Genomic DNA, 16,493 nt, shown 5'->3' with positions numbered 1-16,493 from the left:
CACAACAATATCCAATGTCAGAAGATAGTGCAGTAATACAAAATCCTCAAGAAAAGAAAGTACTATCCCAAGTGGTTATACTTTGCTGCCTTAACCTAGGTTCTTCAGAGTGCAGACTCTGGAACAAAAGTTTAATTGAGTGCATTTATTAGTTTCCAGTGGCTGCTATAACAGACTTAGTGGCTTAAGATAACAGAAATTTATTCTCTCACAATGTCAAGGCAAGAGCCTGAAATCAGTATCACTGAACTGTAAACAAGGTATTAGCAGGCTTGTACTCCCTCTAGAGGCTCTAGGGGAGAAAATGGCCCTTGCCTCTTCCAGTTAGTTTCTAGAGGCTGCCAGCATTCCTTGACCTGTGGCCACATCACTCCTATCTTTACTTCTGTAGTCATATGGGCTTCTCTTCTATTGTGTAATCTCTTTCTGCATGTTACTTATAAGGACACTTGTGATTGCATTTAGGACCTGCGCAGATAATCCAAGCATAATCACTCCATTTCAAGAACCTTAATTAATCACATCTGCAAAGTTTTCTTTTGTTTGTTTTTATATAAAAGTTAGCATTTACAGGCTCCACACAGATTATAAATAAAGGAATTGTAAGGGACTACTCTTCTCAACTTAATGCAAATAAATGTGAAAACTGGGATGAAGTAGCTAATACTCCAGAAATATATAATTTAACATAATTATTTACAGCAGAAAATTTAAAGATTTCCAAAATTCAAATAGAGAAAATGTCAAGGAACCTCCTCTCCATTTCCCTTCCCCCCACCAAAATAATAAGGTGCCTGGATTAGACAATTTCACAGAGAAATTCTAACAAAACTTTTAAAAAGCAGATAATTCCAATGGTATTTTAACTCTTGAGAGCACATAAAAAGAAGGAATGTTTCCAAATTCTTCTTATGAAGTGGGTATAAAAGTGATCTCTAAAATCAAAAAGGATTACACACACACACACAAACTATCGACCACATTTCAAAGGTTCAACAGAAGGCACTGCTAAGTCAAGATTAGGATACATGGAAATCAATAACCTTCTAAGAGTCAAACAACAGCCAGTTAGAAGACACAACAGAAGGAAAAATCCCTTATTTTCAATAATAACATGAAAGATTAAAATGTCTGAGAGGAGGACCTTCAAGACGGTGGAGGAGTAAGATGTGGACATCACCTTCCTCCCCACAAATACATCAAAAATATATCTACATGTGTAACAAATCCTACAGAACACCTACTGAACGCTGGCAGAAGACCTCAGACTTCCCAAAAGGCAAGAAAATCCCCATGTACCTGGGTAGGGCAAAAGAAAAAAGAAAAAACAGAGACAAAAGAATAGGGACGGGACCTGCCCATCTGGGAGGGAGCTGTGAAGGAGAAAAAGTTTCCACACTATAGGGAGCCCCTTCACTGGTGGAGATGGAGGGGGGAAGCTTCAGAGCCATGGAGGAGAGCACAGCAACAGGGGTGCAGAGGGCAAAGAGGAGAGATTCCCACACAGAGGATCAGTGTAGACCAGCACTCACCAGCCCAAGAGGCTTGTCTGCTCACCCACTGGGGTGGGTGGGGCTGGGAGCTGAGGCTTAGGCTTTGGAGGTCAGTCCCAGGGATAGGACACTCCCCTGCGTTGGCTGCAAGAACACAGCCTGAAGGGGGCTAATGTGCCACAGCTAACTGAGAGGGAGTCCAGGAAGAAGTCTGGAACTGCCTAAGAGGCAAGAGACCATTGTTTCAGGGTGCGTGAGGAGATGAGATTCAGAGCACCACCTAAACGAGCTTCAGAGATGGGCGTGAGCCACAGCTGTAAGTGTGGACACCAGAGACGGGCATGAAACGTTAAGGGCACTGCTGCAGCCACCAAGAATCCTGAGTGCAAGCACAGGTCACTATGCACAACTCCCCTCCCAGGAGCCTGTGAAGCCCACCACTGCCAGGGTCCCATGATCCAGGGACAACTTCCCCAGGAGAACACATGGTGCGCCTCAGGCTGCTGCAACATCATGCTGGACTCTGTCACCGCAGGCTCGCCCGGCATTCCATACCCCTCTCTCCCCCCGGCCTGAGTGAGCCAGAGCCTCCTAATCATCCGCTCCTTTAACACCCTCCTCTCTGGACGAAGAACAGATGCCAGAGAGTGACCTACTTACAGAGGCAGGGCCAAATCCAAAGCTGAATGCTGCGAACAAAGAAGAGAAAGAGAAACTTCTCCATGCACCCACAGGAGCAGCGGATTAAACCTCCACAATCAACTTGATGTACCCTGCATCTGTGGAATACCTGAATAGACAACAAATCATCCTAAAATTAAGGCCGCGGACTTTGGGAACAACTGTAGACTTGGGGTTTGCTGTATATGACTGACTAATTTCTGAATTTTATGTTTATCTTAGTATAGTTTTTAGCACTTGTTATCACTGGTGGATTTGTTTATTGGTTTGGTTGAGCTCTTTTTCTTTTATTACTTTTTAATAATTTTTTTAATTTTTATTTTATTTTTCTTTCTTTTTTTTGTCCCTTTTCTTCCGAGCCATGTAGCTGACAGTGTCTTTGTGGTCCAGCCAGGTGTAAGGCCTGAGCCTCTGAGTTGGGAGAACTGAGTTCAGGACATTGGACCACCAGAGACCTCCCAGCCCCACATAATATCAATCAGTGAGAACTCTCCCAGAGATCTCCATCTCAACGGTAAGACCCAGCTCCACTCAATGACCAGCAAGCTCCAGTGCAGGAAACACCATGCCAATCAACTAGCAAGACAGGAACACAACCCCACCCAGTAACAGAGAGCCTGCCTAAAATCATAATAAGTTCACAGACAACCCAAGAAACACTACCAGATGCGGTCCTGCCCACCAGAAAGAGAAGATCCAGCCTCATCTACCAGAACACAGGCACCAATCTCCTCCACCAGGAAGCCTACATAATCCACTTAACCAACCTTACCCATTGGGGGCAGACACGAAAGAAAACAGGAAATTTGAACCTGCAACCTGAGAAAAGGAGACCTCAAACACAGCAAGTTAAGCAAAATGGGAAGACAGAGAAATATACAGCAGATGAAGGAGCAAAGTAAACACTCACCAGACCAAACAAATGAAGAGGAAATAGGCAGTTTACCTGAAAAAGAATTCAGAGTAATGATAGTAAATTATCCAAAACCTTGGAAACAGAAGGGAAAAAATATAAGAAACATTTAACAAGGAACTAGAAGAAGTAAAGAGCAAACAAACAATGAGTAACAACACAAGAAATGAAATTAAAAATTCTCTAAAAGGAATCAATAGCAGAATAATGGAGGCAGCAGATGGATAAGTGACCTGGAAGATAAAATAGTGGAAATAACTACCACAGAGTAGAATAAAGAAAAAAGAATGAAAAGACTTGAGGACAGTCTCAGAGACTTCTGGGACAATATTAAACACACCAACATTCGAATTATAGGGGTCCCAAGAGAAAAACAGAAAAAGACAAGGACTGAGAAAAATTCGAAGAGATTATAGTTGAAAACTTTCCTAATATGGGAAAGAAAATAGTCAATCAAGTCCAGGAAGCACAGAGAGTCCCATACAGGATAAATCCAAGGAGAAACACGTGAAGACACATATTAATCAAACTTTCAAAAATTAAATACAAAGAAAAAATATTGAAAGCAGCAAGGGAAAAGCAACAAATAATGTACAAGGGAATCCCCATAAGGTTAACTGCTGATCTTTCAGCAGAAACTGTGCAAGCCAGAAGGGAGCGGCAGGACATACTTAAAGTGATGAAAGGGAAAACCTACAACCAAGATTACTCTACCCTGCAAGGATCTCATTCAGATTCGATGGAGAAATTAAAACCTTTAGAGACAAGCAAAAGCTAAGAGAATTCAGCACCAACAATCCAGCTTTAAAACAAATGCTAAAGGAACTTCTCTAGGCAGGAAACACAAGAGAAGGAAAGATGTACAATAACAAACCCAAAACAATTAAGAAAATGGTAATAGGAACATACATACTGACAATTACCTTAAATGTAAATGGATTACATGCTCCAACCAAAAGACACAGACTGGTTGAATGGACACAAAATCAAGACCCATATATATGATGTCTACAAGAGACCCACTTCAGACCTAGGGACACATACAGACTGAAAGTAAGGGGATGGAAAAAGATATTCCATGCAAATGGAAATCAAAAGAAAGCTGGAGTAGCAATTCTCATATCAGACAAAATAGACTTTAAAATAAAGACTATTACAAGACACAAAGAGGACAAAACATAATGATCAATGGATCAAACCAAGAAGAAGATATAACAATTGTAAATATTTATGCATCTAACACAGGAGCACCTTAATACATAAGGCAAATGCTAACGGCCATAAAAGTGGAAATCGACAGTAACACAATAATAGTAGGGGACGTTAACACCCCACTTTCACAAATGGACAGATCATCAAAAATGAAAATAAATAAGGAAACACAGGCTTTAAATGACACATTAAACAAGATGGACTTAATTATATTTACAGGACAACCCACCCCAAAACAATAGAATACACTTTGTTCTCAAGTGGTCAGGGAACATTTTCCAGGATAGACCATATCTTGGGTCACAAATCAAGCCTTCGTAAATTTAAGAAAATTGAAATCATATCAAGTATCTGTTCCGACTACAACGCTATGAGACTAGATATCAATTACAGGGAAAAAAATGTAAAAAATACAAACACATGGAGGCTAAACATTACACTACTAAATAACCAAGAAATCACTGAAGACATCAAAAGGAAATCAAAAAATACTTCGAAACAAATGACAATTAAAACACGACGACCCAAAACCTATGGGAAGTAGCAAAAGCCGGTCTAAGAGGGAATTTTATAGCAACACAATCCTACCTCAGGAAACAGGAATCATCTCCAATAAACAAGCTAACCTTACACCTAAAGCAATTACAGAAAGAAGAACAAAAAATCCCCAAAGTTAGCAGAAGGAAAGAAATCATAACGATCAGATCAGACATAAATGAAAAAGAAATGAAGGAAACGATAGCAAAGATCAATAAAACTAAAAGCTTGTTCTTTGAGAAGATAAACAAAACTGATAAACCATTAGCCAGACGCATGAAGAAAAAAGGGAAAAGACTGAAATCAACAGAATTAGAAATGAAAAAGGAAAAGTAACAACTGACACTGCAGAAATACAAAGGATCATGAGAGATGGCTACAAGCAAGTATATGCCAATAAAATGGACAGCCTGGAAGAAATGGACAAATTCTTAGAAAAGCACAACCTTCTGAGACACAACCAGGAAGAAATAGAAAATATAAAGAGACCAATCACAAGCACTGAAGTTGAAACTGTGATTAAAAATCTTCCAACAAACGAAAGTCCAGGACCAGATGGCTACACAGGTGAATTCTATCAAACATTTAGAGAAGAGCTAACACCTAGCCGTCTCAAACTCTTCCATAATATAGCAGAGGGAGGAACACTCCCAAACTCATTCTACAAGGCCACCATCACCCTGATACCAAAACCAGACAAAGAGGTCACAAAAAAAGAAAACTAGAGGCCAATACCACTGATGAACATAGATGCAAAAATCCTCAACAAAACACGAGCAAATAGAATCCAACAGCACATTAAAAGGATCACACAGCATGATCAAGTGGGGTTTATCCCAGGAATGCAAAGATTCTTCAATACATGCAAATCAATCAATGTGATACACCACATAAACAAATTGAAGGAGAAAAGCCATATGATCATGTCAATAGATGCAGAAAAAGCTTTCAACAAAAGTTAACACCCATTTATGATAAAATCCTCCAGAAAGTAGGCATAGACGGAACTTATCTCCACATAATAAAGGCCGTATATGACATATGCACAGCCAACATCGTTCTCAATGATGAAAAACTGAAACCATTTCTACTAAGATCAGGAACAAGACAAGGTTGCCCACTCTCACCACTATGATTCAACATAGTTTTGGAAGTTTTAGCCACAGCAATCAGAGAAGAAAAGGAAATAAAAGGAATCCAAACTGGAAAAGAATAAGTAAAACTGTCACTGTTTGGAGATGAGATGATACTATACATAGAGAATCCTAAAGATAATACCAGAAAGCTACTAGAGCTAATCAATGAATGTGGCAAACTAGCAGGATACAAAATTAATGCACAGAAATCTCTTGCATTCCTATACACTAACTAATGATGAAAAATCTGAAAGAGAAATTAAGGAAACACTCCCATTAACCATTGCAACAAAAAGAATAAAATACCTAGGAATAAACCTATCTAAGGACACAAAAGACCTGTATGCAGAAAACTATAAGATACTGGTGAAAGAAATTAATGATGATAAAAACAGATGGAGAGATATACCATGTTCCTGGATTGGAAGAATCCACATTGTGAAAATGACTATACTACCCAAAGCAATCTACAGATTCAATGCAATCCCTATCAAACTACCAACAGCATTTTTCACAGAACTAGAACAAAAAATTTCACAATTTGTATGGAGACACAAAAGACCCCGAATAGCCAAAGCAATCTTGAGAAAGAAAAACAGAGCTGGAGGAATCAGGCTCCCAGATTGCAGACTATCCTACAAAGCTACAGTAATCAAGACAGTATGGTACTGGCACAAAAACAGAAATATAGATCAATGGAACAGGATAGAACATCCAGAGATAAACCCAAGCACCTATGGTCACCTTATTTTTGCTAAAGGAGGCAAGAATATACAATGGAGGAAAGACAGCCACTTCAATAAGTGGTGCTGGGAAAACATTCCCTAACACCATACACAAAAATAAATGCAAAATGGATTAAAGACCTAAATGCAAGGCCAGACACTATAAAACTCTTAGAGGAAAACATAGGCAGAACACCCTATGACATAAATCACAGCAAGGTCCTTTTTGACCCACCTCCTAGACAAATGGAAATAAAAACAAAAAGAAACAAAGGGGATCTAATGAAACTTAAAAGCTTTTGCACAGCAAAAGAAACCATAAACAAGAGGAAAAGAAAACCCTCAGAATGGGAGATAATATTTGCAAATGAAGCAACTGACAAAGGATTAATCTGCAAAATATACAAGCAGCTTATGCAGCTCAATATCAAAAAAAGCAAACAATCCAATCCAAAAATGGGCAGAAGATCTAAATAGACATTTCTCCAAAGAAGATATACAGATTGCCAACAAACACATGAAAGGATGCTCAACATCACTAATCATTAGAGAAATGCAAATCAAAACTACAATGAGGTATCACCTCACACCAGTCAAAATGGCCATCATCAAAAAATCTACAAACAGTAAATGCTGGAGAGAGTGTGGAGAAAAGGGAACCCACTTGCACTGTCGGTGGGAATGTAAACTGATACAGCCACTATGGAGAACAGTATGGAGCTTCCTTAAAAAACTACAAATAGAACCACCATACAACCCAGTAATCCCACAATTGGGCATATACCCTGAGAAAACTATAATTTAAAAAGAGTCATGTACCACAATGTTCACCGCAGCACTATTTACAATAGCCAGGACATGGAAGCAACCTAAGTGTCCATCAACAGATGAATGGATAAAGAAGATGTGGCACATATATACAATGGAATATTACTCAGCCATTAAAAGAAATGAAATTGAGTTTTTTGTAGTGAGGTGGATGGACCTAGAGTCTGTCATACAGAGTGAAGTAAGTCAGAATAAGCAAAAGAAATATCGTATGCTAACACATATATATGGAATCTAAAAAAAAAATTGTTCTGAAGAACCTAGGGGCAGGACAGGAATACAGATGCAGATGTAGAAAATGGACTTGAGGACACGGGGAGGGGGAAGGGTAAGATGGGAAGAAGTGAGAGAGTGGAACTGACATATATACACTACCAAATGTAAAATAGATAGCTAGTGGGAAGCAGCCGCATAGCACAGGGAGATCAGCTTCTTGCTTTGTGACCACCTAGATGGTTCGGATATGGAGTGTGGGAGCAAGACGCAAGAGGGAGGGTATATGGGGATATATGTATACATATAGCTGATTCACTTTGCTATACAGCAGAAACTAACACAATATTGTAAAGCAATTATACCCCAATAAAGATATTTTTTAAAATGTCTGAGAGAAAATGTGTGAGCTCATTATGAAAAAGACTAAAATGATACAAAGGAACACACAATAAGATATGAACCAAAGAAAAAGCATTCCATGTCCTTGGACAGGATGACTCAACATCATAAAAATGTCAATTCTCCCTAAATTAACCTACAATTTTTACACTAGTCTAATAAAGATGTCAGCATCACTTTGTCAGAATAATCAAGCTGAGTCAAAAGTTCATGTGGGAAAATAAACAAGCAAAAACAGCCAAGAGAAGTCTGCAACAGAAGAGTAATAGAGAGGGATCAGTCTCCAAGTATTAACCCATTACAGAACTTCAGTAATTACAATAGTGTGACACGGGCACATGGATAAACAGAGAAATCATGGAACAGAATATGAAGTCCAGGAATAGACATACATTAATATATGGCATTTTAGAAAATGTGGTATTTCAAATAGGTGGGGAAAAGGTGGACTATTTAATAAACAGTGTTGAGAAGAATGGATCAGGGAAAAGAAAAGGAAAAGAAAAAGAAAATCTGATTCTATTCCTGACAGCTAGTAATAGGATAAATTCCAAACATATTAAAATTTTAACTGTTTAAAAAAAAATATCCCAGGGGAAACCATAGAAAATGGAAGGCCTTTCTATTTATGACATGAATCTCAAAAGCTATAAAAGTAAAAACTGATAAACTCAATTACAGGTTTAAAAAGTGTGCATGGTAAAAAGTACAACAAGCAAATTCAAAAGGCAAATATCAAATTGGGAGAAAAAAATGTGAATTGATATCACAAACAAAAGGTTAATCTCACTAATTATAAAGAGTTCCTAGAAATCAATGAGAAAAAGACAATCCAATGAGAAAAATGGGCAAAAATACTGACAGTTCACAGAAAAGGAAACACAAATTGTCCTTCAATACACATAAAGAAGCTCACTTATAATAAGAAAATTAAACCATTTTCACCTATCAGATTGACAGAGACTGAAGTTCAATAATTCACTCATTTAGGGAATTGGGTAGGGAAACAGGTCTTCTCTTACTTGTTGGTGAGAGTGTAAACTGATACCACTTCTATAAAGGGCAATTTGATTCTGTTCATCAAGCTTATAAATACTATACCCTTTTAGAAATATATTCTAAGATGTATATGTTTGTGATATGTTGTATGCACAAGGTTATTTATTGTGGCACTATACGTAATAACAAAAGAATGGAAGCAGTCTAAATGTCTATTAATGTCCATCAATATATGAGTATAGTACATCCATACAATGGAAGCCTATGGAGCCATACGAAAGAATGAAGAAGATCTTTACTCACTGACTGCTAGAGAATCATCTCCCAGATCACTGGAGGAAAGGTGCACACAGGTGCACAGAGATAACTCTGAAAAGATACGCAGGAAACTGGTATGGCTGGCTGTGTTGGTGAAGGGGAACTGGACGGCTGGGAAACAGAGTGTGAAGGATACTTTTTATTAAGTACCTTTTCACGCCTTTTGCATTTTTAAAATCTATGGGAGACGACATAGGCCTTGTGAGTCATAAGTGCAAAATGAACTGTAGAGATAGTAAGTAGTAAAAGAAATAAATATAATAGAGATAATGAGGTAAAGTTAGCTTTCAACCTTTTCCTCCTATGTCCTTCCCCCAAAATGCACACTTCTTCCTCTAATTACAATTTTGCTTGCTTTCACTGGCCTCTACCCTTATCCTCAGACCCTACTGTTTCATTTATCTTAAGAGGTATCAGTGTTTCCAATAATTTCCCAATCAAAATTATATAAGTACATTTCAATTTGCACTATGTGCAGTTCTAGAACATGGACTCCACAGAAGCCACTGAGAGTTTTGGAGGCATATCACAATAGCACAAAAAGGTTCAAATCATTCATCTGAGGCAATCATAAGAGAACAAACACATCTTATGGAAGGTACTTTAAAAAAACAGTGGTTAAAATAAAATCTTGCCTGTTATTGGCAAAAAGTATTGTAGCCCATTCTAATAATATTTGTTTGGAGAATTAAAGATCTCATCTCCTGACATTCGTAGCTGTTACAAGCACACTAAAGAAGGTAAGCTTTTAGATAAAATATAAATTAGTAAAGTCACATACCTAATAACCATGATATCCATGGAGATGCACAATCCCATCTATTGGGATATGAGAAAATATTAAAATTTCCATTTCTATTATTTAATCTTATCCTTATAATACTGTATAAAGTAGTATATTAATATATAATTTATAAATAATAAATGGGCATGCATAAATTCTATTGCAGGCTCAGTCTTTTTTTTTTTTTTTGGCTCAGTCTTTTTTTATCCATAGAGTGTAATCAAAATGTTTGGTAACCATTGCCAAATGATTATTTCTTTCTCACATATATAAGAAGAAATCAAATGTACTATAGAATATTTTATCTGAGCACAGCAAGAAGCAGCAGCCATAAACTATGAATTTCTAAGCGAAATACTGTTGAATTCATTTGGTACAGCACTTAGCATAATGTTATCTAAAGAGAGATTACTAATACATAATAGAATTTTGAAGTTAGATATCACCTATTTCAAATCTCATTTCAATCATGAGGTAACTACAGGCCGGAGAGAATAAATAACGTTCTCTGTGTCATATGGCTGACTCGTAGTGACAGAGCTAGGTACAGATCACAAATTTCCCAAAAGTTTGTCTTTCTACTACACAACACACGGAGATATAGATTTATTTATTTGTTTGTTTCTTTCTTTATTTATTTTAGGGAAAAGGGGATGGTTTTAGAAATTAAGCAGCAGGCAATCTAGTATTCTCACTACTTTATTTTCTCCTATTTAACCATATCTTTATTTTTGTCTTTTTAGTCTACCCAAAATCACATCACCGTTTTAGAAAGGTGAAGAGTGAATTTCTTTTTATCTTGTTAATTTTTTAAGCCATTCTAAAGGAGAACAGTTCAAACCTGAAATTAATCCTACTTTCGCCCATCTTCTCTAACAGAAACAACCTCTGAATTCTAAATGCCTTTGTTCTTACCAATAATCCTCTGAGAACAACCCAGCACAAGAAACATATGCCCAACCCTACCCGAAAGAAAGGAAAGGTGGGATGAAAATTGCTAGAGCGAAATTAAAAGTGTTTACGCAGGTAATTCAAACCCATTTTTAATACCCGTCTTATATTTGTGTAGTCCCTTCACATTATGTACAGGTAGCGTTTAAGAAATTTGATTCTATCTTCACACAGACATTGGGTCTACTATGGCTATGTCACCTAACCAGTTTTGTCACGTATTGGGAAACTGATACCGTGTTGGGTCGGGAATAGCAAATGGCATAATGCAGATAATCGCTTAGCGAAGTGTCTAGCATACAGTCAGGCACAAACTACTTAACTCTTTTTAAGTCAAACACCTCCAACCTTTTTAAGTCAAACACACAAACAGGGCAAGTGACATGCCCGAGGTCTCACCTTTCCTATTAGACAGGATACTTAGAAACCCAGACTTTTCCTCTAAGGAGACTGCGAGTTGAGACATTTAGGGAGTTGGGTAAATTCTTAAAAGGACTAGGAGGGAAAAAAAACTGGCCTCGTCATGGCCAAGGTTTTCGCCACAGAACACCCGTATAGCAGTCCACCTCCGTCTTTTTCCTCCTCCGAGGCAAGCAAGAACTACATTTCCCAGCGGCCCTCGGGCTGCTTCCGGTGCAGCGCGCCAGCGCTCTGTTTCCGGGCACATCTTCTACGTCAGTTCGTGGGAAGGTTCCTACGGCTGAGACCGAGCTCCTAATCATGGGTTCTTCCGTTTCCCAGCCACTTGAGCCAGTCAAGGACGTTGCGCCTCCTGAGGTCGCCTCCTTCGCCAACCCCGTGCCCGTCATTGCACCCGGAGCGCTGACCCCTCCAGCGGAAGCCCCTCTGTTTAATAACTGCTGGAGCTGTCGCGTGCTCTCCGGGTCCGGGCTGATAGGGGCGGGCGGGTACGTGTACTGGGTGGCACGGAAGCCCATGAAGCTGGGATACCCCCCGGGTCCAGGCACGATTGCGCAGATGGTCTTCGGCATCAGTGAGAGTTCGGGGCACTACCCTTGGGCTGGGGGAAGAGAGAAGAGGGGCGCAGCCACGTGGGCGGGGGCGGGGCGCCCGGGTTGGCCACGTGGTGGCAGGCATTTACCACCACCCCCCAAGATGGGGGGGTGGGGAGAAAAAGTTACTGGGAAGCTTTTCTTTCTTTCTTTTTTCTTAAATCACAATATTGTTTTTGAGAACTCTTACTAGCCTCAATCTTTTTAATCTTATCAAAAGCTATTAAAGATAGGTATGAATATAGTAGTCCTATTTTCCTGCACAGAGAGTTCGAAGTCAGACACCCAGGATATGACACAGCTAGCCTTTGATTCCCAGCTTATCTGTTACCAAAACCCATGCTTCTTCTCTAGATTGTGGAGAAGGCCTGAGTGAGGGCACTTGACCTTGGTTTAAGAACTTTGGCTTTGAAGGTAGATTGTAGACATGGGTTCAAAGCCCACATACTAAGGTCTACCATTGGCTACTGTGGCCCACAGTTCTTATTTGTAACAATAGTACGTGATTGTCAAGCTGTCGTCCAGTAAAATGTAGTGATTTTTTTAGCGCTTCAGACCAACTGAGTGAATAGAATTTTAAGTTTTCAGATCTCTTACCTTCTTAATTAGATTACCCAGATCAATTCCCTTTTAGTAACTTTCTTGCTTTGGGGAAGTAACAATTTTTTTTTTCTCTCAACTTTCCTTTCCTGAGCTTCACTTTTCTGTAAGATAGAAATAATGGTAATTGTATCTTCAAGGAGTATTATGAGGGTTAAATGAGTTGATGTATATGAAAGCACCTGGTAAATTGAAGTACAACATAAAGAATAAAGTACTGTTGTTTTTTCCCTAGGCATTGCTTGCTGGGGTGTCGTCATCCTGTCAGACCCCAAAGGGAAGGCCTTCCGCGCTGGTTGAAGTACCACCATTGAATGTGTCATCTCTCGGCGTCCCCATGACACACAGAACAAGCATGGGGCGTATGGATGTTCTGGACAGACGCATGGACATTGGCAGACTCAGTCCTGCAGATACTATAAGACTGAAGAGACAAACATAGGTTGTCATTCATTGGCCATGAGTGTTTCTGGCCTTCGCAGGTTCCACAGGGACCAATAAATCCCTCAGAGAAGAGGTTCTTTGTGTTATTTGAGGAAGGAGGGTATAATTTTTAAAAAATACAGAGGAAATGATAAACCAAATGAGAAAGTGAGCTAAAGTTATTTTAAATAGTTCTATCTACTTCTCCTATGGTTGGGTCAACACCTACTATCCACCTCATCCTGGATAGGCATCATGCAATAGGCAGAAGTACATAAAACATTTATCTGTGTACTGCTCATACTTCCCAAGGCATTGTCAGATCCATGACTTTGTGAGAGTTTCCCAGCTACTCTGAGGAGGTTATTTCATTGGTGGTAAGTGAACCTTAAAAAACAGAGTCCTAGTGATTTGCCCAGGGTCATTCAGCAAGTCAGTGATAGACTTAGGACTTGTTCTTGTCCAGTTGTTCTTGTCTTTCAGAACTAGGATTGTTCCAGAGAGGCAAGAATTACCTTTATGAAACAATTAGATAATCATAAAAATCAGCATAAAATAAAAAGCTCAAGTACCAAAATATTTGAGAGAAGTTCAAAGTCTTTTGTGCTTTGTGTGTGGGGTGAGAGGGGAGTGTGGCGGGGGTTGGTTCTTTTTCCACAAGCACAGGAAAGGTTTCTATGATGAAATTTAGTTGCTTTTGAGAGAACTTAATATTAGACACTTTCTTTTTAAGAGAAGTCTGCTTCCAACCAGTTTTTTAATTTCTGAAATACTATGGCTTCTCTATAAAGTTACATGTAGCTATTTTTCAGAGCAGAAAGTTACTCTTAAATTTAACTGCCAATCACAACGTGTAAATTTTGAATGATAGGTTGAGTAAGTAGAGTACCTTTAGGGCTATTTTTCTAATATTGTAAAGAAGGGCCCAAGTCTTTTAAGCCTCACAAATGACAATAAGTCTCTTGCATTGTCTACACCAGAATTCATGGCATGGATGGTTATATATCTGTGCAGTTGAGAAGACATTGCAACATAAGGCAAACAACAAAGTATTTTAGTGAAATGTACAATTCAGTCATGTGATGTTAGTGAATATATAAGTTTTAAATTAGAAGGGAACAGAGGGGACCCAAAGCAGGGTACTTCCTTGAGGGCCCATGACACTAAAATGCTAACGTAGACAAGTTACTACCTGCTTTAAAAGGCAAGCCATTCTATTGATGGACAGCTGTAGTCCTAACATTTTCTTAGTTTAAACCCAGTTTGTTGCTGGTCTTGGTTTGACTTACTGGATACATAGAGTAACTCTTAAAACTTATATATTGTAACATAATTGTAACATCTTTCCCAGAATTTGTACTAGTATGAATCTTGAACCAAGTAAGAGCTTTTAACAAATAAACTTGCCCACTCATCAGATATATTGCCAAAGTATGTTTGGTTCTTCCCAACTTGGAGTCACTTAACTAGGTGTGAGCAAAGTATTGTTCTACCATGTCTATAGGCAGTTGGGAATAATGCTCCCCTCCCCCCCAAAAAATAGAACTTGTAGTTAAAAATTGTTTCATGTTGTTTTTCTTTTGAGGTGTGTTCCAAAATTTGCTTTGATTTCTGCTGGTGGTAACGTCAGAGGTCCTGGTTTGTTTTAGGGATGACTTCAGAGAGAGAAGAGACATTGCCTTAGTCCTGCAATGCAGGAAGTGCATTTAGTGCCCCTATTATCTTCCCTTTTTTTGGGATGAAGTGGGGTGAGCAGGACAAACAGGCTCAAGAATCAAGGGACTATTACTCAGTAATTTAAGAACACCAGCTTAATTATGATTTATGGGCTTTAGAATCTCTTTACAGCATGGAAATGAGAGTTTATAATTACCTTTAGCAAAGAAAGGAGAAAAAAGTACAAAAATAGGTAATTTGAAATGAACTTAGAGTTTTCCCTGGGACACAGATCAAAATGTGAGTATACATTCAAATATTGACCTTTTTCATGATGTCCAAGATACCTATTAGCACAGCCTTTACACAGTAAAAACTTTGAAATCTCCAGATGATCAAGAAATCATTACACCATCTCTTGTTGCCTTTGTGTACTGCACTGAGTAATCTAGAATCCAGTGACCAACTAAGAATATGTCTGAACATATTAAAAGACCTGAATATAGGTTGATCTTTAGGATCTTGCTGTGTGTTGGGGGAGAGGTAAGGGGTCTCTTTTTTTCCTAGGCCAATTGCTGGGCAGCTGTTGCTTGCAGCACCGGTGTAGGCCAAATGCAGATCAATCTAAAAAGTTCTGGAGTTTCACCTGACCAGGACCCATTGCAGAGACAGCTGTTGCTGGCAGCCCTAGAGGTTGAGCATTTCAGCCATGATTTGTACTTCACTGCCACCCTTAGCTTAGCATTTGCCCCTTGCTCCTTTTTATTACTGGTTTCTCAGCCTAGCTGTGTCTGAATTAGGGGCCTCTTCAATGGTGCCACTTGATTTGACAATGTGAAATATATTGCTCCTGAATTAAATATATGTTCAGGGCAAGCACATGTTCAAGTACCCCCTCAAACCAGGCTTGACCTCAACTGATTTGTTGCCAGGACTACATTGATCAAACTGACACTTCTCAAATCTTGAAGTGAGGAATAGTAAGCAATTTTGAGTTGAAAAGCTTTGTGTGTGTGTGTGACAGATAAATCCTTGCCTTGACCCAAAGATTATTTAGGTGTTACGAGCAAAGAGTCAGAGGTGAAAGACCTATAATTATACATCATTCAGAGGTATCCTGAGAGCATGGAGAAAAAATATGTCACTCTTCTAAATGCATGTCTCTTAGCCTTTGAGATAATTCAGCAACTTGTCATTCAAAGGTAAATGGAATGTAGAGAAATAGCCAAAAGGGCAAATGTTAAATGCAGCAGTGCCACTAAAAACCACTGCTCAGTCCTGTGACTGAACTTGTGTATGCTTCAGGAGTGTGGTAGACAGGATTCTTAAAATGGTCCCCCAAGGTTCCCAACCCCTGGGTGAAAATGTACCTTCTCCCAGTTATTCAAACACCATTCTAGGTGCTGCTGTGAAGGAAATTTGCAGATGTAATTAAGGTCCCAGGTCAGTTGACCTTAAGATAAGGAGATTATCTACATGGGCTAATCACATGAGCCCATTAGATCTCAGTCCAGACATCAGACTTGAGAAGCCAAAGATTCCTCCAAAGCAGGAGGGGGAGTCAGTGCATGGGAAGTGCTTTGGAGGCTGGAAGAAAGCAAACATCTAC

General features: G+C 39.0%; 1 protein-coding gene across 1 annotated transcript; it reads left to right on the top strand.

Moving 5' to 3' along the window:
* Positions 1-11,895: 11,895 nt before the first annotated feature.
* On the top strand, positions 11,896-13,738 carry DMAC1 (distal membrane arm assembly component 1). The gene is made up of 2 exons (XM_082843387.1): positions 11,896-12,186; positions 13,041-13,738. The coding sequence occupies exons 1-2, from the start codon at positions 11,913-11,915 to the stop codon at positions 13,103-13,105; spliced, it is 339 nt and encodes a 112-aa protein (XP_082699513.1). The 5' UTR covers positions 11,896-11,912; the 3' UTR covers positions 13,106-13,738.
* Positions 13,739-16,493: the final 2,755 nt, after the last annotated feature.

The sequence above is a fragment of the Leucopleurus acutus genome, assembly GCF_964270905.1.
Source record: "Leucopleurus acutus genome assembly, chromosome: 7".
In the NCBI taxonomy this organism is placed as follows: domain Eukaryota; kingdom Metazoa; phylum Chordata; class Mammalia; order Artiodactyla; family Delphinidae; genus Leucopleurus; species Leucopleurus acutus.
This window is presented reverse-complemented; position numbering and strand designations above follow the sequence as displayed.